This window comes from Epinephelus fuscoguttatus, linkage group LG3 (assembly GCF_011397635.1).
Source record: "Epinephelus fuscoguttatus linkage group LG3, E.fuscoguttatus.final_Chr_v1".
Taxonomy (NCBI): Eukaryota; Metazoa; Chordata; class Actinopteri; order Perciformes; family Serranidae; genus Epinephelus; species Epinephelus fuscoguttatus.
Window position 1 is genome coordinate 10,791,869 of NC_064754.1, and position 25,000 is coordinate 10,816,868.

Sequence of the window (25,000 nt, forward strand, 5' to 3'; positions counted from 1 at the left end):
GTAAATCAAATGGATTAATCGGTCAGTAATCTGTAACTAAAGGCATTGATTATGTTGCTGGCCTTTGCATCAGCTCCTAGAAGTTTAATCAGTAACATCTCCTCCTTATGATGACCTGCCGCGAAGTTAGAGCTGAGAAAGTGGTGTCTGCATTTATTTTCTGTTCAGGTGGTTACAAGCTCCTCAGCCTCATTTTTATCTGTGAATTTTCTTGGTCACATTCACATCTTATAGAAACAGTTGGCATTATGGGTGTAGATTATTTGTATGGCACACCTCACACCTAGAGTTTAAAAGAACAAAATGAGGTTGCTTGTAGCTATAAACTGATTTAGAGGGCTTAGTATGTGGACATTGCCTTGTGTTATTGGTTTACCCTCTAGGCTATTCACACGTGCTTTGTTCTCTCTGTAAGCAAAGTTCAATGTCCGTTACTTGCGCCTTGTGCTAAACTTTGTCACTCCTCTCTACACACAGTGTGCCCTGCTGGCTGGAAACCTGGGAGCGACACCATCGTTCCCGATGTCGAGAAGAGCAAAGCCTTCTTCTCCAAGCAGTAAATATGAAGGTCTTCTCGCTGACTTCCTAACCGTAGAGCCTGCCTTTTGGATGAGAGGTGTACCTTTGAAGCAGTATCTCATGGCGTCCATTTTCACGTATTAAACCCAACAACATTAAAACACTTGTTAGGTAAATCTTTTGTTGCCAATCTTTATCTTTGTACGTCCAGTGTACAATTGGTGGGGCGACCTCATAGTCTCAAGCACTGAAACTAAAGCTGTTTTGTTCCTTTTTCAGAAAAAATGTTGCTATTTTTCCTTGCTGTAATTTGATAATTTGCTGTCATCTTTATTAAAACAGTGGGAAAATTGTGACGACTGGTACGTGCGTTTTTGTCAGATGAACATGGCAGCATTGCTGTATATGTTATGAAAGTCGTTCCACTTGTGGCCACTAGATGGAGCCAAAGTTCTTCCTGGATCCGCTCTCAGTGCCTACAAGTTTGGTGACTTTACAACTTGGAAGTATTACACCAACAGACATTTTAGGGATTAACTTGATGTATCAGTCCCGGGCCCTGTGCCTGGCTGAGGATCTGAGCGCGTCACAAGGCTGAAGTATTGGTTAATGTTGGAGTTATTGTGGTGTTTGACTCAGCACAACAACCTGGCATTGCCAAATGACTCTGCAGCTCTTGCAGCTCTTGCAGCTCTTGGGAAAGATTGGATTGTTGGGTATGAGTTCACACAGATCTGCATGACTGTTCCAGGTCCTTCTGATTGTTTGAGGAAAATATTTATCCGTGTGTATCCCCTGTTTTTTTTTTTTTTTTTTTTAAATTTAAATCCTTTTCAGTGTATTGGCAGTACTTTTTTCAGGTAACATTGGATCAGTCGTCACAGTCCATGTCATATTTACTGAAGTAAGAACAGTGGGGTAGGGGAGACTGTGGGACAGTGCCTCTTTGGCAAGTTATACCCCCTTTTCCACCCAAATTAGTGCATGTGTGTGGGTTTTTTAACATGGTAACACTTGCTAAAAATAGGTGCTACACATTCAACGTCACTGACAGGCTGGAAACATGTTAGTAAGAAACAGCATGGAGCCCAGTGAACATGTTACGGTTGTTACTTCTTTTTTATATCCCTTACTTACTCAGCCTGTCTTTCAAACTTTGTGCAGAATAATTTAAAGGTAAGAATGGTATTTGTGGCGGCCCATCATTGCATCTCTCTGGTAAAGGGGCCAAAATTAGCACGTCCACTGGGGTGTTATATTCCCATTACTGCCGATTGGAGCTGATAAATACCCATGACTACCGCAGAGACGTGTCCCTGGTGTGAATGACGATTGTAACCTTTCCCATTAATTACCAAAGCCAGATGTTAGCAGGTGTTAGTGTTTGTGCAGTGGGAAAGGGGGGGTTTAGAAAGTAACTTTGCCTATGACATTCACCATCCGCATACTAAACCCTCTTCACTTTCAACCTCAAAGTAGACACCTTCTCACTATTCCCCACATTTTGTACACTGTTTTAGTATCTACAGCATGTTAGCAGATGTTTGGCTCTTTTCCTATTTTAGTTCTACTGCACTGTTTACAGTCATGCCACATACCAAAAGCATATCATTGGAGAGCTGAGATTCTGGCCTGTCGGTTCATGCTGGCGTTAGCTGACTGAATTTTTATTAGGAGCCAGCACAGGAGTCCAAGGTGTGTCTGCTCTCCGTGGAACAGTTGGGACACTAACCCCAGGCAGTTTGGACAGTACTGTTAGTAGTTTCTACCGTGTTACAAATTAATAAATGTAGACTAAAACAAGACAAAGGTTTTCCTAAAAGAATAAGACCCACTGTGAAGTTAGAGTGAATGCTGACTGCATGAACTTCATATAGGCCTACATATCAACCCATATTTTGATGAGCAGAATTCACCTATTTAACTTTTTGTTTTACTCTGAAGTTGTTTTATTTATTCATTTAATTGTATTTATTTATTCTTAAGGAAACTGAAACAAATTCAGTAGCCAACACAAATTTATAGGCAGCATGTGGCCTATGGTAACCACATAAAGTTGATAGCAAGGTGACTACAGGTCCTTAAAAGCCTTAAAAGGTCTTAAACTGTCTTAAATTCAGATTCAATGGATCTTAAATATTTTTGGTCACATCACTGTCAAAATATCTCCAGCCTGACAGACCTAATGACTGTTTGCAATCATTGCACAGACTGAAGAACTGCTGCAATAATAACTAGCAGTTATGACACATCAAACTTAATCTCACGCAATTGTTATTTTTTCTGACTGTTCATTTTGATCTGACATCAGTGCGTTTACTTGGAAAGAGTACTTACACATGTGACACACACACACACACACACACACACACACACACACACACAATTATATATATGTATATTGTGAATTTCCATTACAGGTCTGGTCTTAAATTTCATATAAGGTGGTATTAAAAAGCTCTTAAGAAGTCTTAGATTTAACTTGGTTATATCTGTAGACACCCTGTGGTAGGTGAAACTGAAATAAAGACTCGGAAGACAGTCAAATTCCTTATCTCAGTAATTTATGAAAATATAATCATTTCACAAATGTAGTTTTTTCAGAGAGATGTGCAGACAGGTGACATTGAAATACAAGACTGTGTTTTTAAGCCCAGAACAAAGTGTCCTAAACATCTTGGGAAAATTCACTCCCTGTACATTGTGTTGGGGTCTAAAAACTTGATAAACTGTTAGCTGACACTTGTATCTGTTCAGGGATCATATTATTTGTATTACTGTTCAAGTGGTCTCTGATCAATAGGATGTTATTCTGTGTCCCAACTGACCCCACTCTCAATATCATCACTCTCCAGATACAATAATTCATGTTTTGTGACCTAGTTCATATAATTTATTGTCTATTTTCTGTTATGTGTGGATCCTATATATAATTTCTCACCTCTCCTCCCCTACATGTATTCCTGCCAGCTATTGTTGACACTAATTCTTGTAATTTCAGACTAGCTCTCGACCATCAGACAGAAAGTCTACTCTGCATGTTTGTCTGGAACTTTTTTTTTCTACCATTTTTCCTGAGCTAGTGTTCTCACGACTTGTTTTGGGAAATTGAAAGCAGAATGGGAAACTCCCTCAACTCGAATAAACCACTTATTGACAAACCTCTTCATTTACACACACACATACACACACATTGTGGTGTGAAGGGGAGCGCGCAGCATTTTTGACGGGCAATGTAGGAGGGAGTTCCCGGAAACCTTTTCGTTATATGACGTTTGCCAGCAAAATTGACCATATAAGGACTGACGCATGTGCGTCAATAGGGAAACAATCCTACGCTGGGACGTCTCCAACGTCAAGCAACTGTCTGCTGCTGAAACTTAACTGCTGACCAGACGAGAGTGGTTACGTTAACGAGAATTACCGTAATAACCCTAAGAGTTCTAAATACACATAGCGCAAAAAGAAACAGCAACACATATTTCTTAGTTTCATAATTTCATTTACTTAAATATATACTGTACAAGTAAAAAAAGCGCATGCTCATCAGGCTCAACCTGACAAACACAAATAACTTACATGAGAATGTATCACAGATTGCAATTAAAGTAAAATGTAAACAGGCAAAGCCAAGACGACACTTTTAAAAACTTTTAAAAAATGCCCAAGTGTTTTAGTCTTGCGTGATTTTTCTGTTGTTTGTCTTTCAGACAGAAACCATCAGAGTCCAGTTCTCTCATATGTATTAGACATTGTTCATTGTGTATCAGTGCAGTTCATGTCCAGTGTTTTTAAAAGTGCTTTGTTTCTTCAATAAGACTTCACTTTGGGCGCCAACATGAGCTGGCAGCCACTGCTCACATGTGTCATGACTTTCTGTTTGAGTTGGGCCACCTGCTCCCTCAGTACAGAAGCCGTGTTTGACAGTCCGGCGTTGTCTGTTTTCAGCACTTTCACCTTGTCCTCCAGACGAGAGATTCGCTCCAACTTGCGCCTTCGACACTTGGAGGCTGCGAGCCGGTTCCTCAGCCGCTTGCGCTCCGCTTTCATCCGGTCCTGATTCTCCAAATCGATGGGGGACATCGGAGGAGACCCGTCGCTGCTCTGCATGTCAGGAACCGTTTGAGGCTCCTCTTTCAACCCGCCGTACCGCTGCGAGTGGATGCCAGCGCCGGCCAGGGAGTGCTGGAAATGGTGTGATCCGTGCGCAACAGCCTGGGGATGCTGGTGGTACTGGTGATGCGGCAGGTAGCTGATGGTGGTGGAGGGATAGCTGGAGGCTGAGGACAGGCTGGGGTTGGTGGTACAGCTGCCCAAGGTGGTGTACTCGAGCGCCTCTGGCTGCATGGATGAGCCGAACACCGTGGCTGGAGCCGAGCAGACAACTCCACCGGGGACGCCACAAGCAACTCCACCGATGGACACGTTTGGAGGAGCCATCTGGTTCATCCTGTGCAGGTCGTCCAGAGCTTTCACAAAACCGTCAGCAAAGCCTTCCTGCTCCTCCGTGATCCCGCGGTTGTACAGGTACTGGGCAGGTGTCGGTGTGGTTGTGATGACCCCGTTGCTGTTCTGGATGATCAGTCGCTCCAGTTCAGGAGAGGCGAGCTTCAGTGAGCCCACGTCCGCCGTGCCGGCCGAAAAGAAATCACTGTCGGCGCGCAGGTGCTGTGACTTGAAGTTTGAGTTCCGATATGAATCGGAGAAGTTCAAGTTCATATTCTGCTTTAGGAGCTTGTAGTCTGGCAGGGCTGCGCCTGAATGGCCATAAGCAGAGAGAAACGAGTCGTCATAAAAAGGCTGTTCCATTATTGTGGACATATTTCAAATCAGACAGTCAAAATACAAGAGTGCGCTGCAAAGATGCTGCTTGGACACCGAAGCTTTAGTGTCCCAGCTGATTCAATCTCCAGCACAAAGTCCCGCTGTATTATTATACTGAAGACCAAAGCTATCAAAAAAAAACAGAGCAAAACTTCCAAAATAGTGGAACTGTACTGTACCAAGTCGTCGATTTGTACCTTTTGGTTGAATTCAAAGCGGAGTCCAGTGACTAATTCAGATGTTTTGATTCCACTCGTGTGTAGGAGAGTCTTTTCTGCTTTGAATGTGCTCCACTCGTGTTTCCTCTTAAATGACAAGGGGCCGACTTGCTCTGCTCTACTTATATCATCCGGCTCCACGAGCGCTCCGAGCAGCCTGCTGATTGGTTGTTTCCTCCGTGGTCCCCGCCTCCGTGGATGTCAAAAGCGCTTGATGACGTTGTTGCCGGGAACAAGGACTGTAAACAAGACGAGGCCTATTCGGCGCTGGGGAAACTCAGTCCAGGTAAATATATAAAATACATCAAGTGCGCATCCACACTCAGTACCCTTTATTACCAAGTCAGTTTGAATGTGTCTCACAGCGTAAAGACACTCCCAAGGCACATCAATCCTTTTCTATCCGTTCTGGGACACTTAAACACTCCAACAGCCACTTTGCCTTTCATTCTCACCAGCGGTAAGGATATATAGTCTGGTGCTGAGTCATGCGATCCTTGCTGATATCGGACAGTCCATATTTGGATATCCTGGCGCACCAGTTCCTCCCTGACAGGAGCGGGAAGCCAATCCCATCCTGGCGTGCTTCCAGTTCTCCGGGATGTGGGAGGCGGAGGAGGCGCACTGCTGCCCTCCTTCACCCTGCAGGCAGGGAGAGGATGGATAGGTGGCGTAAACTCTTGGGCGTGATGTCTTCAAAAATGCATGAAGCATAATGGGTGTCTGGCAAAAGTGTACATATGCTCGGGGTATCAGACATGACTGCAGGCTAATCATGTGACAATAAAATGATAGATAATAATGGTAATGGATGGAGAGAGATAATAATCATAAAACGAATCCAGTGCTGCTCATATAACATATATCTGTAGTATTAGAAATTAAAAACTAGTAATGTCTCATTTATTTCACTGTTTTAAATGTTTTTATTAAGTGCACCGAACTTAATGTTCATGTAGAAATTTAAGGGAGCGTAAACAAGTGATGGAGCCTTAAAGATATCTGAGAGTAAAGAAATGTCCCCCCGAACTGAACACCTGTTTGTCAGAAAGACGTCTTTTTCTTCGCTGTATGGTAATGACCTCTGAATCATTTCCCAGAGGGCCATTCGCCCACGCACGTTCATATCGTCTAGTTCGACTTTACAGCCCTCTGCTTACACCTATCCTCGGGTCACATGTGTGTGTTTGTGTTGTTCTCTTCCTTCATTACTATGGCAGCATCTTACCCATCTTTTCAAATGTTTTAAGGATGACATGAGCACTCGATTTGGACATCAGTGTTGGTAACGTGTAGAGTAATTGCACAATTATTATTTTTTGCTCTGTTGAATATCTGCACAGATCCATATAACATCTGTTATATATTGTGTTTATAACAGAAAGTAGCTACAAATGAACACAAATAAACAGCATAGCAACTATACAATAACAATATAAAACACTATAATAGAATATTTTATTTGCAAATTTCTTGTTCCTCTTCTTTTTTTATGATGGCTTTTGCATTTTTCTTTTCTCTTCTTCTTTTCTTTCTCTTACTTTAATACACACTCAACTCCACCATTTCTCTTATGTTTTCCCTTATGTGCATACAAGTGATGTTTGGAAGTGTTTCAATAAAATAAATGACAAAAATTTGCAGTGTAAGCTGACATTAAACTTGCGTATCATAGTGTATCTCCACTGTCTATGCAGTGCAGAAAGGTAGGCTAAATTTAACCCCTACCTGTTATTATTTTTTTCCACGAGTACTCGATAATAATTCAAGGCAAGTAGTCAATTGTGGAAATTACTTGTTCTCCACCTATCAGTGGAGGACAGGGCTATTCTTAGTTATAGAAGTTGCCTCGTAAATTAAAGTTCACCCATATTGAAAGTCATCATGTTGTCACTAACCCTAATCCATATCACCTGTAACATTAAACAGAGTAGTCATAATGTCTTAAGCTCTCCCAAACCATTAAAGATAATGGGAGTATCACACCATTGCACTGTGGGTATAATAGTTCAATTTTAACTATATTGTCTCCTGTGCTTTTCTATGACAGACAGAGTCCTCTGATGGTCCGCTGTGCAGACAGGACAAGAGAGATGCCATCGAAGGCCTGTGGCAGATAATGAGGTAATTACTGAATTTTTGGACTCACAGTGTGATTGTTGTGTGTGGAATTTGCCATTTTACAGTGTCTTTTATTTCGAGCTGTAAAAAGATGACCCTGTTTTCAGTCGAGATACTCCAGCCTTTTAGTTTTGTCTCAAGAGACAGATTAGATAAAATGGAAGACACAGAGGCCAAAACATCCAGATTTTTTGGATTTTTTGAGTCAAGCTCCAGAGTCACAGGATCCTGCATTTCCCATAATGCAATTTAACAGCATCTTTCTTGAAATGATGACATCATCTGGGTTATTTTCTTAGACTTTAAAATACTCCATGCAGCGCTACAGAGGATAGCTCTGCATGGAGTATTTTTACAGACTGAGCAGTACTTCTTATAACAAACAAACTGAACTTCATGTGTGAAATTGGTGCAGTGTCCCTTTAACGTGTATGTGATGGCCAGGTTTAGCGATCATTCAAATTTCAACAGTTTCATTTGATGCTGAATTTGAGATACACTTTAAACTCTTCTCTTTAAATTGCAAATGGGGCTTTCCCTTATATTATAAGATAAGACTGACCACTGAACTTTTGCCATCATCTTAACACCAGTGCCTTACCAGGAATGATACACGAGAGATACCAGTGACATTATCCGTCAACAGATCTGCTGCATATTTTTCAGTAACATCACAGGCATTAGGCAAGCATTTTCTAGATCATCTGAGCCAACATCAGCCTCATCCCATGAACTTCCTCAATTTATGGGAGTCGAAGGTTGCAGTTTGGCCAGCGGTCATGCAATGGTCAGTTTGGGCTGAGCTCCTTCCACTGAAACCATGGTGTGATGTGCCTCCTGTCAGTGAGAAGAAACGTCAAGGGAAACAGAGAAACAGAAGTAGATTCAGGGAAACAGAGTGAAGTATCACTCAGTGGTCAGTTCCAGTTTCACAGTGACCTCATCTACTTCACTAAAGGTCACTTTAGTCTCAAAACTGGGACCTCTCATCGCTTGTGGTTTGTTAATGATACATTTTTGCTTCTGATAAGATTATTAGTAGGTGACTGTTTCTTGTCATTTCATTTATATATGGTCAGCCAGCTGTTCTTTTTTCACTGATAATGTGACTGAGAATCTCATGCCGCCCCAGAGAGTGTGAAGACGATATAAAAGCCTTTTTATTTTGCTTATCGTTGCTAAATATGCACGTGCCAGAAACTCTACTATAGAATATTTACATGTGACTTTCCTATTTGAGACCCTTAATTGGCTCTGAGGCTCTGAACAATTTCTTGCTTGCATGCACATGATTACATGCGGCTATGCACCAGAATTCACAGACGCACTGTTCAAACACCTCATGTGTACGATTCTGTCACTTTCCTTGAGCTCTGGTGTGATTCAGGTTGACAGTGGGGCAATAAAGAACAAAAGCAGCAGTGAAAATATGAAGAAAAAATAACATGAAAGCAACAGAGGAGGGTATAGGTGCCGTCACCCACAGCGGTGCAGACGGTGCCTGTGGCTGAGCCATATAAAGACACCTTTTTCTGCTCTTCTCTGGCTATTAGCACATCACTGGGGTACGTGATGACTGCCGGCTGTGCCCAGGAGAGAGACTGAGGGCAGCTGAAGTGAACTGTGGGAGGCAGAAGTCTGCAATAGCATATATTAGAGGAAATAATTGAATTTGTCACATTGCACTGTACAAGTGTGTCACTTATAAGAAAGTCTATAGTGTCAACAACCCGCCTAAACTCTTTCAGTTATGAATCATCCTTCCAAAATATTGTTTTTACTGAGAATGTGATGATGTGGTACCAGTAAGATGGATTGCAAAATAATTAGGCTAAAGGAATACTTTGCTGATTTTTAACCAGTTTTGTATCATAACAGTATGGGCAGTTATTGTGAATGAACAGTTGACATCATCCAGTGGTTTTATGCTGACTCAAGAGCTGTTGCTTGAACTGAATTACGCATTTTCTGCGTCAATTTTATGAATTTATCAAGAGAACTGGATACAGTATTGGAGGCAGGGCCCCGTTCATTCGTATGAAAATTGCTCAGTGGTGCACAAAGCCAAAAACGTTCTACTTCCTGATTATAAAATTTCAAAATACCCAGATCTTCTGCATTACCTGGCCCATAGTGCAAGCGCACTACAGATTTTCGTGAGCCGAGCGGCTAAGTTCTGTTTTAGCGCTATGCTAACTTAAAAGGGGATGAAATTATTTAATCGAGCTGCTCTTGTAAACTTTCTAAATGTTATTGGACCAAATGGATCAAATCCTGATAGTGAAACAAGTCATCTCACAGGGATTGTTATGCTAAAAAAATAATCCACTGATTTAAAGATGTCTCTTTAAAAATGTAAGTCTTTTTGGCCACATGGCATCACGTGATGGACCTGGAAGTTGTAATTCCATTTTTTGGCCGCCATGAAAATTTATCTCAAAGCCAAACGCACCTGGAGAGTACAGGAGTGAATCCAGAGAGAGAGAGCCTTCCTTCTCTTTCTCTCTCAAACTCAGATCAAACTAAGGTCAAACGGTAAAACTCGGCAGAGCTGATCAAATATAAACCATGATTATTTCAGTGTTTTACCTATTTCTCGACTAAAATGTCTTCAGAAACATCTGCTAGTGATGTTTTTCTTTAGGCTGATGTGGAAGTTAGCGTCACCCTGGTTCCTTCGTCAAAAAGCCTACGGGATTTTTCCACTGGATTTTAAATTTCTTCTATCTATTTCTTCTACCAATTTCAAAAGTATTTGTGTCTTTCTACTGCAGACAGCCTAGATTTATGAAATGAACATCTTTCCATCAGTGACATACTTCTTTAAGTACCAACTCTCTATAAATCAGGTTGAGTTTACAGTTAATTTTTAATCAAAATTGTGATTTGGATTTTCAAAATAATGATTGTCTGTAATAGCTTGAGGAATTCATTCAGCTTGCGTGAATATTCACTCACCAGAAAAAGTCTTGTTTGCCCTTCACTCATTTCAAATACAAAACTTTTGTCAGGAAAGGACAAAACTGAAGAATGCCTGAAAGCTGCTGATGTTCATTTGGCCTTCATCACGACTTTAACTCCCTCCTGTCCTTCTCGCCTCCCACCACAATCTCCGCAGCTTATTCAGGCACTAAAACACTGGCTGGCTTTATTAAATGAACCAGAAGTAACGTCTCTCCTGCATCTTTGGCAAGGTCTTCCATGCTGGAAGCTCGATGACCTGGAAGCGGCCTGTAGGTGTGGTGAGTCAGGTAGGGGTGCTCGTCAGGGCAAAAAGATGGCTGTCCCCGCAAGGAGAGAACAGCTCACTCCCTCACACAGCATATTAAGTCAGAAGACTGTTGTTAGTCAGTCCTTAAAGAGGGTGTAGGTCACTTAAATTAACGCTAACAAGCAGCCATTGTCAATTTCTCTTTCTCTCCCTCCTCTCCTCCATGAAGTGAACCCCATCCCCGCACCAAAAGCATTTTCCTTCTTCTTACCCCCTCATCGTTATTTGGCTGCCCGTGGGAAATTGAACCGCCTTGTGCGTGTAATCGCTTTAATGAAGGCATGTTTAATCAGCATATTCTTCGTCTGTAGCTCCCAGATAGTGCCAAGGAGCCTTGTAGCGACGAGAGACCTTTAGCACAAGACAGGATGATTGCTGGGGCCAAATGAGTGTGGCAGGAAAAGACAGTCGGACCCAGCTGTCCCCCCGGGCTGACGTAACGCATATGGAGCTGTCCTTCCCACTTCCCTTCCATCTACACGGATGCTTAAACTCCCTGTCACTCTGCCAGTCTGTAAAAAAGGCAAACAGCAGGAAGTGGGGGTTTTAATTAGGTCTAATCTGATTTTACATGCCCATTTGGTTTATTAATTGAGCTGGCTCATTGTGGCCTTTTTTATGTTTGAAAAAGACAAAAATGTGAACTTAATTATGAGGGGGGTGAAACTGTGAGCATGGCAGTGTTCACTATGAGGTTAACTATTGTTTTGATATATTTCAGTCTATCAAAGGTCATGGCTTCCTTTGTCTTGTTCCGATCAATTATAGCAACGAGACATAGAGTTCACAGAGTTAGTGACTCTTTAAAGGGTAACCTAGACCCTCTTTTCCCATGTCATTGTGTCTAAGGGACAATTTTTGACATTGGGCCAGTACTGAGTGAGACAGCTGCAGCCAGCAGTGGCAAAACATGCTGCAAAGTAATCCTTGCAGGCAACTGAGCACTATCAATGTACATCCAGTTTTTTTGCCACTGACAGGCTCAGGGTGCTTTCAGACCTAGAGTTGTCTTGCTTTGGTCCGAATCAGGGACTAATTTTGTCACAAAGTTGCATAATTGCCTGAGGTGGTTTGTGTTCTCATGGCATGATAACACGCCTTGTGCAAGTAAGCTGCTCTTGAAAATCCAGGAAGTAAACAAAACATTGCAGAAGAGTTGGCAACATTTGCAAGACACATATGACACTCTCTAATGTCACAATGGAGGGACAACTACACTGGTTGATTTTATTGCTGATCATCGTGTACTATATTGCTGTCATTGTTCAGTTTGAAAACGAGGCGCGGCTCCAACTGGAAAACAGTGTTTTGATGCATTGGTTGTACTGAATGTGCATATTAAGGCAGTACAGGAGGCGGTGCATGTTAATAATCCTCCAGGACTGTAACATGCTCATGTTTAACCCAAACAATGTGTCATGTGACTGCAATTGGTTTGGATCGAGGTCGGAGTTGTTTGATGGGCACCCAAGTGGGATTGCTGTGTTCACACCTGCCCAAACAAACCGCACTTATGGGGCAAACAAGCTTGAGTTTGATTGAACCAAACCAAACAGGGCAGGTGTGAAAGCACCCTCAGATTGTTGATAAAAGTGTCTAACAACATTATAGAAAGGGTCCTTGAAGAGATAGACCTCTTTGTTAGAGTATGATCCAGATAAAAGAACAACTAAAGTCATTAATTCAAACCTGTTGTTCCCACTGGTCACTTAGACATTAGTCTCGCTCACCAGACCTTTCTCAAGAAAAGAAAGGTCTGGCTGCGCTGACTCTCACTTTAAGATTGGAGAAAAAAAACGCCCCAGCTTTTTATATTTCTTTCAACCAATCACAATCGTTCTTGGCGGTGCCACAGCAACAGTGCGCTTGAAAACTGCTACACAACCGGAGGTGGTAGGGCGGGACTTCAGCGGGTGGCTCGTTCCGCCCAATGAGAGGCTGATCTATGCAGCGAACTTCCACCCATTCAGACTACTTAGACATAAAAACATGGGAAAATAGTGTCCAGGTCCAAAAAAACAAAGCTGTATTTAGGCTTTTAAGCTAAATGCTAATCGTAGCATTACAACATATTCACAAAGACATGCTGTTGTTTATCAGGGATAATGTTCACTGTCTTGGTTGAACATTTTGGCATGCTAACAGTTGCTAATTGGCATGCTAACAGTTGCTAGTTGCTAATACAGTGCTAACACATAGCACAGCTGAGGCTCATGGGAATGTCAGTAGTTGCAAGTGTTTGATAATGGTGTTTGTTGATAAGTCAGGGGATCACCAAAGTCATTAGGATTCTTCCTTTGGGTGCCATAAATTCTATGTCACTCCATCCCATAATTGTTGAGATATTTGAGTCTGGACCAAAGTGGTGGATCGACCGACCAGCAGGTTTTGCCAAGCCTACAGCCATGCAGCTAGCGTGGCAAGAAATTCACCTCGTTTTATTTGATTGCAGCTGCTTAATCTGTAGCCTACATTCGTGACTGTAATGCAGTTGTTGAAGGAAACTGCAAAAAACAAAAGAGAAGAAACTTACTTTTTATGGCTTTTATTGGAGAAGTGCCTGAAGTGGATATGAGCCACAATAAAAAAACCCTAAAGGTCCCACACAGGTCACACACTGGTGTCAGTAATAGTAATAGTAAAGTGACAGAGGTGTGTAGGAAGCCAAACACTCCCTTTTCTGAAAATACACCCAAACAAGACACATCATATGTTTGCTGTGAAACTATGAAGGCTGATATACTGTAAGTGACTAAAAGGTTGCTCACAGCGCTGTGACATAATCAAATGTGGTTTGACCTTTGTACATAAGCCACATTATCAATGTCAAGGCAGCATAGTGCCATCTGGGCATTTCTGTATTTGTTAGACACTTCAATTAGTCACACGAATATGACAACTGGATTCAGATTTGTGCTAAACTGGAAGATCAGGGAGAAGAGATGGGATGTGCTGCGGATGTTCGATTCCTCTGTCTGACACTGGCTGAGAGTTCCTCTTTGTGAGCAAATAGGAGAAGTGAATGTGATGTGGCAGGAGGCCAGGGTGTGGAGGGTTTGGGTACACCACATTTTCATTTCCTCAATAAGTTGCGGTAAAATGACAGCTGTGGTGCCAGTGTGGCAACAGCTGACTTGGAAAGGATCAAGTTAGCAGTAATGCTAACGGACGCACAGGATCAGCAGAGATCTGTCATGAGGTGTTACACATGCTTTGTGATGCTTTGTATTTACTTTAGATGCTAGATAAGATTTTAAAATCATGCCACTGCTGTCATGATCAACCTTGCAAAGGTCACATATTACTCATGGCTGTGTAAACTTCTTAAAAACTCGTAATTCTCTGCAGTGTGATGGGTTGCTTTGGATTTCTTCATAATATTCTGTCATAATAAAACAAATTAAAGTTTCATATCTGCTAATATGCTATCACATATTAATTACACAACCTTCACTAGACATCTAGAGTTCTCTCTCTCTCTCTCTCTCTCTCTCTCTCTCTCTCTCTCTCACACACACACACACACCCACACACACCCACACACACTGAAAGGAACAGTTAAAAAAGGTCAATATCTGTCCGATGGATATGAAGCTGTAGCCAAAAGTCAGTTCACTTAGATTCTCATAAAGACTGTAAACAGGGAGAAACAGGAGGCCTGGCTCTACCAAAAGGTTATAAAATATACATCTTCTTGTATCTCTAAAGCTCACAGATTACCATATTATATATTGTTTGTTTGTTTAATCAAAAACAACAAGTTGTGATTCTACAGGGGGTTATGGTTTCAGTCAAGAGCAGTCACTTCCTGGAGTCTCTGCTGGTTGCATTGCAACCTCATCATGATAACAAGCCTCCAAGCCTCCAATCCAATTAGGACTCCAGTCTTTATGCTAAGCTAGCTGTTTTTTAAGGTGGCACGGTGCTGTGGTGGTTAGCACTGTCACCTCATAGCAAGAAGGTTCCTGGTTCGATCCCAGGAGGGGAGCCCTTCTGTGCGGAGTTTGCATGTTCTCCCTGTGTCAGCGTGGGTTTTCTCCAGGTACTCCAGCTTCCTCCCACAGTCCAAAGACATGCAGGTTAATTGGTGACTCTAAATTGTCTGTAGGTGTGAATGTGAGTGTGAATGGTTGTCTGTCTCTATGTGTCAGCCCTGTGATAGTCTGGCGACCTGTCCAGGGTGTACCCTGCCTCTCGCCCAATGTCAGCTGGGATATCAAGAGGATAAGCGGTTACGAAAATGGATGGATGGATAGCTGTTTCCTGGTGTCGTATTTAACAGACAGATATGAGAATGGTGGACCTTTCCACATCTTTTCAACAATTTTAACAAACCCTTTATACTCTGCGAATGTAACGAGATAAACATTTTATATTTTTTGGTATTCCATATTCTCAAGATGAGGCTTTTTAAAAGAAGAACTCCACTGAGGTCTGGGTAAAGTAAAATCAGAGATCTCGTTCTTTACACATTTTAGCCTACATGTTAAAGAAATACTGACAACTATATAGTACTGAATTGTAGAGTTAGACCTTTTAAATAAAAAACGAAAAAACATAACCCCTTCCATTATAAAAACTAACTTTAGAACTAACTTCAGTGCTAACTTCAGCGCTAATTTCGGTGCACACAGACAGGCAGCTGTGTAGAGTGGATCATCGACCAATCAGAAGATCAGCGTTTCCTCCAGTCCGCGCCTCGAAGTACCCTCGGGCAAGATACTGAACCCCAAATTGTTCTCAATGGCTGTTCCACAAGCAAAAGTCATGAGATTGGCCTCCCGGCCTGCTGGCAGTTACTGCTCCCAAATGTGGGTGTGTGCTGTGTGCTAACATTAGCTGCTGTTAGCTGCTGTAGAGAGTCTGTCACTGCGCAGTGTTTCCCATTCTTCAGCTTGGGGTGTGTGTGCTTTGTGCTACTGGGTTAGCAGCTGACAAGAGTCTGTTGCTGTGCAGCGGCTCATTCTTCAGCACAGCATCTACAGTGGTCACGCCCCCAGCATTTCAGAGCGGAGAATGTTGCTTATTTCTTCACGATTTTGAAACATAATTTTATATACTTGGCAGTTTTTTAATCATTTAAATTTTCTTTTCTTTGATGTGACAGACTCAGAACAAATATCTATTTCTGCTCTATTCGGACTTTAACAGTAGGTCAGTTTACAGGTCTGATGAACTGTCGGTGGCTGAGTTGCATCGTGGGTAATGTAGGCGCCAGGTTTTTTAGGAAATATAATGTTTGCAATAAAAAAGATTTTCCAGGTCCTGCTACATCAGTTTTGATCCTCCTTTTTTAAACTATGCACCATGAGTCTAAATTAAGAATTGTTTTAAGTGTTGGGTAGTGTTTCATTATCACTCAAGTTAGAGCTCATGGCCATGAAATTATCTGTGTGCAGTCTGACCTCATGTAAATGTCTCTCCGTCCTGTGTGGACTTTCTGCAACATTATCTTCTACTGAACTCTCCTGTCTTGTGAAAATAAAGAGGAGAGGAAATGCACACTGACCTGTGAGAAAAGAGAGCCCGTTCACATGAGGGCAGAGCGTAACATTAATCACAGTAGCTGGTAAATGACTTGGCTTATTTACTCTCGACGTGTAAAATGAGAAGCTGTGGTTTTGGTTTGAGGTGAGAGCCTCACTGTGGCCTATACAATTTCCCAGCAGGTAATTTAAATGAGAGATGGTAGCTATTTTTCATCTTTCAGTGCAGAGACAATGTCGCCAATGGTAGATTGTTCCTGATATACGAACAAAAATGATCATATCTGATTTCTGTAGTAATTTTTAACCCAAACAACACACCCAGGAAAACAGATTTCTAAGAACTGTTCTGTCTCTCAGTAGTTTATCTCTAACAACAGTCTCTCTCTACTTGTATTCATGTAGGTTTCAGTAGCCTATGTACCAGTCTGCAGCATTAGCTTGTGTGCTAAATCCGGCACTTCTTTAATTTTTGTTGTCTGCATGTCTACTAACTGCATCCCTGCCAGCAATCGAGAGCACCTGCATTATGAGAAATGTTTATCAAAGAGGCACTAAATAGACACAGGGAAAGGACAGTAAGTCTAATCGCGTGGTTACTGGCGAGATCAATGGTGTGAGTTGGGCTGAAACTGTGTAGGCGCCTGAAGCGCTGATGATCATTGAGACTCAGCACTTCTACGCTCCATTGCTTCCTGGAAGTAAGGCAGAGGTGAGCAGAAGTGGATGCAATGATATGCCCAAAAATACTTATGAATGTCTACGTCTTGTAGAAGCAGAGAATTTATGTGGGTGTGCTGTTTCAGTGTTTCAGTATTTAACTTCCTGGACTGCTCCAAACCACAAAGGAGTTCTTGAAAGTTAGTTTCCCATCTATCCAGTCATTCATTCATTCATTCATCAGAACAATGAGTACATCACACTGTACTCAACAGAGTGATGTAGATTTTGATAACACAGCAGAGTCATAATGCCCACGCTGTCCCGATTTACTGGTTTCATTGTTTTCTGATAGATGTGGTCGTTTTTTAAAATCGTACATGTCCTCAGCCAGAAGATGTTTGAATGTGTACATCTGTGTGGCTTTAAAAACCCCTAATGCATTGGAATCAGTGCTTTAATATCAAGCACATAGCACAGCACTAACATAATATTAATCTCATAATCAAATTTCCTCCAGTGAGAGGGATCACAGTCATAATACATGCTAACTTTATCTCTTAATTAGTCATTCAGTCCCCTCAAACTTTCATCTGAATTCAGCAGTCAGAGACGTTTGACTCGACCTCGTTATTTGCTGTCTGTTTCACAGCAATGTAGAGATGACACCAGCAAGCTGAAGCCCACTTCAATTTTATTTACCAGAAGTGGTTCAACTGCTTGGGTTTTCACACACACACTTATACATGCAAACACACACACACACACACACACACACACACACACACACACACACTCTCACACTCTCACACACACAGACAGGAACTTTCCTGTCAAAGGATAGTTGTTCTCATACTAAGAAAGCCAAGTGAGAGAGTACAAAGGCGGTCAAAGGCGACTGCTGTTTATATCTACGTGCATTAGATGCCTCCGCTCAAAGCTATAAGTGGGCTCCTACATAGATAATTTGTGCCAGTCGGCATATCAAGAGAGGTGTTTCAGTCCTTGAGCGAGCAGATATTGCTGCCTGTCTGTTTCATCATTTACTGTATCTGCTTTTTTAAAGCTCTTTTACTGACGTGTGTGTTTATGTGTGTGTGTGTGTGTGTGTGTGTGTGTGTGTGTGTGTGTGCGTGTGCGGTGATAATTCAGTGTGAACATTTTGTGCAGAGATGCCTTTTATCTGACAGCTCTGTGATGTAAAAAGAATTTCCTGATAAATTACTCACCATCATATTACAGCCCACAGACCTGTCAGTGCAATGTGTGTGTAAAGGTTAACTACAGTGTTGGCCTGCTACATACAGAGTTCACCATTAACACCACGCAGCGAAAATAAACCATTGTCAAATTACAAATTACACACACACACACACACCATAAAGCCACAACATCAAACACTGCGTCTTATGGAAACAACAAACCACAGGCACTTGTTGTGAGCATGAGATGCATTTGTGTCATCTGTTAACTCTCCCCTCAGTTCCCCCACTAACATGACACATACAGAATGTGTACACTCACAGATATATGCATATGGGACATTTTATTTTTGCGTGTTTTTAAGTTTTTGTAGATTCCAAGGTAGTGAGTCTGGTGAGAGCCGAAACTGAAACATTCTTAAAGATATTACACCTTATTTTTAGTCTTTTATACAGTTGACTGTTGATGAAGTATAACTGAGGTCATTATTTAGTTCTTAAATCTCTTAAATTTTCATTAGTAAATCCAATAGCTCACATGCCACAATAGGGCAAGTGGTAAAAAAGAATTAAAGTTTAGGACTTAAGAGTAATGGCATCCCAGAGACGATAAAAATCGTGCTGTGGACGAACCTCTTTCCTGAGGACGCCCTCGAGATGAAAGGGAACTTTATGCATGTAGTTATGTAGCCTATAACTATCATTTAGCATATAACAAACTGAACTCCATCCATCCATTTTCATCTGCTTATACGGGGCGGGGTCACAAAGCAGCAGGCCGAGCAAAGCACCCCAGATGTCCGTCTCCCCAGCAATGCTTTCTAGCTCCTCCTGGGGGACCCCAAGGCGTTCCCAGGCCAGATGAGATATGTAATCCCTCCAGTGTGTCCTGGGTCTACCCCAGGGCCTTCTACCTGGGGTAGACCTAGTTAAGCTCTAGTTTACAAACTGAACAATTAGGGGGCCACACCCTATTTTTTTCACCTGATAATGGTATATTGTAAACAACAAATCCACATTGAAATCAGCAGAAGGAGAGTTAGTTAATGTGATTTGTCAGCTGTTTGCAGCTATTGGCTAAATAACAGACCTAACAGCTTACAAAGGTTGCATTGAGTTACATGCTGATGCGTTGAAGCTCTATTTAGTAAGATTTAGTATTGGGCGAAGCTAGATTATAACGTTATCATGCTCGGATCACATCTAATCTTGTAAAATTTAGTTTTTGGGTGAGAAACTTGAATTAATAAAGCTGTTTAAAGAAGAAATTTGTTGATGTTTTTACAGTAATATGAAAGATATTAGAGTCTTAACACTAGCTTTATGCATCTTACATATATAATTAAATTCACTAATGCCAAGCATGTTTGTTTAATCAAAGCAAATATGTAATTAAAAAAAACAATCACTTTGTATGTTTTTTTTTAGGTTTTTAGATGCAAAGCATATGCATTAGCCTTCAGTCCCTCACTCGCTATAAACAAATTCCTCTCTGGGGAGAAGGAGGGGGTTTGTCATACCATTTTCAAGAATGTTTGTTGCTTCACATCTATGACACACTTTGTTCTTGTTCTGATTCATTTAGTTAAATAATGATTGCACATGGCAGTTAATCTTTGTTGTTATTTTATACCAGATAATGAATAAAACTATTTGTATAGGGGCAAGAAAAATTTGTCCGATCAGGCAAGTGAGAAAAAAAAAAAAAAGAAACATTGATGTTGATACCTGGTTTTGATATAAACGTTTCTTTAAAGTAAGAATTTTAAAAGAAAATGTACTCAGTCTTCCTCTTACAAAATTTAGCTGCTACAGCCTCACTTGGTCTGGTACGGTCATGGTGGTAATTTTACCAAATTTTAGATTCTCTGTTATAACTACCATTGCTGAGAAAAGTTTGCTGATTTGATGATCTTCTCTACTTGTGCTACTGTTACACTATGTTTTGGCATTTGATCTCAACCCAAAATTGTCACTTTGTGGCCACATTATTCACTTTATAACAGCAGCTTCATAGACTCTTTTCAAAACAGAACTGATACCAGAGCCACTGATTCGATTTGTATGAAGCCCAGAAAATCTAGAAAGGTGATCATTTTTTTTTATCTTGTGCACGCAAGTTATTTATCTTGTGCTTTATTAATCTCAAGATAATAACTTGTGAGAACAAATCAGGCATTAAAAGGGAAAGCTTTCTGATAAAAATATGTTTTAAGCAATGATTTAAAACCGGTAATGTGTTAGCCAGCCTTTTCTCCTCAGGCAGAGATTTTCAGAGTGTCAGGGCGTTGATGGCAAAAGCCCGGTCACCTTTAGTTACCAACCTCGATCTAAGAACAACTAGGGTAGGCTTGAGGATCTCAGGTCACTTGGACTGGGAGCATAGTTAGTCAGAAGCTCAGCTATATAACTGGGGGCTAAACCATGTTGAGCTTTATAAGTTATTAAAATAATCTTAAAAGTGGAGGGACTACTGATGTAGGCATCCGTAGTCAATCCATTTTAATTGCAACATGACAGTGGTGAGTAATGAGGGAGATGTATGCAAATATCCAACGAAAACGTTACCTTTGCAGCCACTATTGCACTCACTATTTGAGAGAGACTGGCTTCAAACATTCATGAAAATAGTAGCAGAGAAACAGCAAAGAAGCAAGCAGAGACATTCCTTTATTTAGACACACTGGCCTGTGCACAAACTACATGATTCGTCAACACCAATGCATATGTTTTTTAAATTATTGTCCAATTAACATCGAATTTAGGGGCTGATTTATGACTTCACTTGTGCTACATTCACATTTGTTTTCATATTCAAGACCAAGGTCTTAGTTTAGTCACTTCCCTCATCTGTTTTTTATCACGTAATTTTTGCGAGTTCCACCCTTCATATTTACTCCCCTTGCATTCCCATGAGAGCAAAGGGGAAAGAGAGACACAGCAGGGGGGAAAACACAGACTCATTTGTAGTCATAAGTTCGACAAAAAAACATCCCCTCTGCACAGCAACTGACATCCACAAGTGGTTAGCACTTCATTTTTGGCATCTACAGTGATGAGATAAACCTTGTCACGTGAAGTTTTATCAGAACACTTGGTTTCATTTAAGGGAGGTGCAGATTGTACAGATGTGCAGCAGCCTGTAGTGGACAGAGGTAAAGTGCCTCCCTGTAGTGATCTGTCAGGTAGCGGTAGAGACAGGCGTGACTGGGAGAGGTCTAGTGACACTTTCATCAACACTCATTGGCGTGAAACCACTAATATATAGAGACTGAGAGAGAAAGCTTTTAGTCACTCAACCACAAGCAACTCAATTCTGTCTGGCAGTGAAACGGTTAAACTGCACTTTTGCTTTTTCTGCCTCCCAGCTGTCTGGTATTACTGGTGGAGTCTGGTGCCCAGAAATGAGGTGCAGGGTGTTATCACTCAATCAGATGGGTACGGTAGTAACCATCAGGCGATGTGTAAAAAGATCTCTGCTTCCTTTTGTTCCTTGCATCTTATCATTGTCCCTCACTCTGTCTGTTTGTCCGTCTCTTCTTCACTCCCTGTGTACATGCATGTGTTATGTGTGCTTCGCTGAGCATGTTGTTTGCCCCTGGGGTGTTTTTCGAATGTAGACATTCTCAGCACAAGCAGTGTATTTAAATTCTGCCCAGGGGCAACACTTGACCCTTGTTTACACTGCAGGAACACATAGGTGCACACACAATCATGATGACAGAAAGTCTTCTTTCCATGTAGTTGCTTGATCACACCAAACACACATGGAAGTGTGCACATGCAGACACTGTTGCTCTGCAGACACTTGGCTAATTGACCCCCTGCTAAGCCCTGCAGTTTACAGTGATAAGAGTGGCACATTTACCACTGGAAACTTCAGAGTCTTTTTTTTTTTTAGACAGAAGTAAACAAAAGGAGACGTTTTATCTAACTGATGATGGTCAGTGATGATGACTGAAATGAAAACTGCAGCAAGCTAATAGAGTTGATCATCGTTAAACTTTGTTTGAAATTGAATCTCCAGCTAACCTGTTTTAAAATGAAAACGTTGCAAAATGTGCTTAAATATGTTTATGATGGCTGCATCTAATCCTTACAAACTGAGGGGAAAGCTACATGTCCCAGACAAACAGTCAGTATCCTTACCCGTTTATTGATGATGTCCTTACTAACGCGTAGAGAACGTGCTAAATGAGCACCATTATTCGTGTTTTGATGGGTAGAGCTTGTTCGAATTAGTACTAAGTGTAATTAAAATGTTATTTGTTCTAACATAATCCTGTTAGTATGCCTTTTATAGAAAAAAATAAACCTGGGTAAGCAACATAGAGGTTAGAAAAGTATGTCTCGCTTTTACAAGAGGCTTTAAGGATTATGACTAGATGATGAGTTTGACAAACATAACACTGTCCTGGGTAACCAGTTTGGCTGGAGCTGATGAAGTGTAAACTTCTATAAACCAAATAAGGGACAGAGCAGCTAACATGAACCTAAACTCTGATATGGTAAGCACAGTGTGTGTTCTTGCAAATATAACATGAAACCTGACGAAATATTAGTAAGCTAATAACTAGCCAGCTAAAGACTCCTTGGCCCAATCCCAATCTCCACACTCACGGACTCGAAGTGCATTAGGGCTCTACCCCAGACGTTTTGAGCCTTTTATGCACACTTTCTGTTCTGCAGACCTTACCTGATGAAATTACCCACGATTCACAGTGTTGTGACACTAAAAGTCCAGAGGCATTTAAAAAAGCAAAGAAAAACAGTAAACAAGGTTGACTGGCACATAGGTGTTCAGCCTGGCATAGGATAGTCCATAAAAACACATGAAATCAGAGGAATATTAGCATAGGCTCTACTACACACCTAATCCTTGGCCCGTGAAGATGGTAAAAAACATAAAATAAAAAATCTGAAACCCAAAATTGTACTACACATTACATGTTTTTTTTTATCATCACCATGTAAGTACTGTCCATCCCATCATCCATCCATCCATCCATTTTCATCTGCTTATCCAGTGCCAGGTCATGGCCAAGCAAAGTACCCCAGACGTCCCTCTCCCCAGCAAGGCTTTCCAGCTCCTCCTGGGGGAACCCAAGGCGTTTCCATGCCAGATGAGGTATGTAATCCCTCCAGCATATTCTGCGTCTGCCCCGGGGCCTCCTACCACTGGGATGTGCCCGGAACACCTCTAACAGGAGGCGCCCAGGAGGCATCCTGATCAGATGCCCGAACCACCTCAACTGACTCATTTTGACACAAAGGAGCTGTCCTGTTCCTATTTATAAGATTTCACACCCTTGCAGCCTTTTGCACTCAAACATTTACCAGGTGATGTTAATTAAGTCCCTGAGGCTTCAGGGTTTACAGTCTTAGGGAGGCCATTGGGATTGAGCCCTTGACTTTGGAGTAACCTTACGATTCTACTGTAGTTGGGAAGCTAGTTAGCTGGGCATGCTAACATTTGCTGCTGACATGCATTAGAGCAGATAAACACACATTAAATCTATCCCTAGCAATTATCCCTCTCGTGTTTTTGGGGTTTGGAAAAGCTGAAAAAAAAAGAAAGGCACCACATGTAGAGGTTAATACAATCATTTCAGCCACACTGACAAATCCCATCACAGTGTTAATTAACAAGCCATAATGACCACCTGTGTAATCGACCTATTATGATCATTCTAATTACCTTGCTAGGGGCACTGGATTGTGTCAAACTCAGACCCAGCCTCCTTAGGTAATTTGATCCTCTTGTCTTTAAGAGACAAAACTGCTTGCATGAAGAGTTTGATGGAGTAGAGCACTTATGGTTTCACGGTTAAAGGCAAAGCCAACTTCAGTTTCTGATGGGCATTACTGGATTGATTGATTGAGGATGATTAACTCTGCATGTCATTACACTACATTCATTTGGCCCTTTTGTCCAAAGCAACTTGTACTGTACTTTTCCTTGCCACATACACACATACAAGGAGCAATTTAGGGTTTGGTAAGACCTCTAAATTAGGTCTGATTTAAAAAGTTGAATCTGATAAATGTTGCTTCAGTTTTGTACTGATCTTTGAGAATATCCAATCAGTTCTCTCAGCATGCAGCCTGTTTTTTATTTACCATCTTGTCTTTTTCACACTCATAAAAGTACACGTTCGTTCCATCGTGACCTTTTTATAAACCGAGATCTTCATTCATCAAATGTGTGGGAGCGGAGCATCTCATATAAATATGATTACCACTGATTATAGAACTTCAAAAGTGCTGTGAGTGAGACTGTGGTCCACAGTGAGAGTGGCTCTCATTCATAATACACTGAAACACGGTGAGTTACTAACCTCACATCCTGTGCCAAATGCAGCAGGAAATGCTCGATTTCCTGTAGTGAGGTGTAGGTGGGGGCTATTGTGTATTTGTGTGTTCATGCATCTGTGAGTGCATCTGACACATTGGGAGTTTGTAAATGTGTGGCGACATTTCATCGTCATTTCAAGTTCTGTCAACTATACTTCTCAGAAGCATCTTCTGAGAACAGCTCTTAATTAATTACAGTACATTCGAACATCCTGTTTATTTTCAGGGATAACAACTTCCTATTGACAATTATGACGCTGTCACAGATGTGTGAGGGTCATTAGCAGGATGGAAAATGCAGACAAGTCTCTCTGCACATCTAAAGCAGTAAAGGAAGTGCACCTG

The 25,000-nt window shown here is 41.4% G+C and overlaps 3 protein-coding genes across 4 annotated transcripts in view; 2 read left to right on the plus strand and 1 right to left on the minus strand.

Moving 5' to 3' along the window:
- Positions 1–875, plus strand: part of prdx2 (peroxiredoxin 2) — a 6,992-nt gene extending 6,117 nt beyond the window's left edge. The window contains exon 6 of the mRNA XM_049572637.1: positions 478–875. Coding sequence (XP_049428594.1) covers positions 478–560 — 83 coding nt within the window. The 3' untranslated portion in view covers positions 561–875. The remainder of the gene's footprint in view (positions 1–477) is intronic.
- A 3,125-nt stretch (positions 876–4,000) lies between these two features.
- Positions 4,001–5,998, minus strand: LOC125886428 (transcription factor JunB-like). Of its 2 annotated transcripts, XM_049572635.1 has the most exons (2): positions 5,541–5,998; positions 4,001–5,276 (listed from the first exon to the last, which is right to left on the minus strand). In XM_049572635.1, exon 2 carries the CDS (start codon positions 5,236–5,238, stop codon positions 4,330–4,332), a length of 909 nt encoding a protein of 302 aa, XP_049428592.1. In that variant the 5' UTR covers positions 5,239–5,276; positions 5,541–5,998; the 3' UTR covers positions 4,001–4,329. The 2 variants fall into 2 exon arrangements, with proteins under 2 accessions (XP_049428592.1, XP_049428591.1); XM_049572634.1 differs by having other exon boundaries at positions 4,001–5,998.
- A 1,649-nt stretch (positions 5,999–7,647) lies between these two features.
- LOC125886431 (protein Hook homolog 2-like) overlaps positions 7,648–25,000 on the plus strand; it is a 44,292-nt gene continuing 26,939 nt past the window's right edge. Inside the window, exon 1 of the mRNA XM_049572638.1 lies at positions 7,648–7,685. The gene's annotated coding sequence lies outside the window, so the exon portion shown is untranslated. The remainder of the gene's footprint in view (positions 7,686–25,000) is intronic.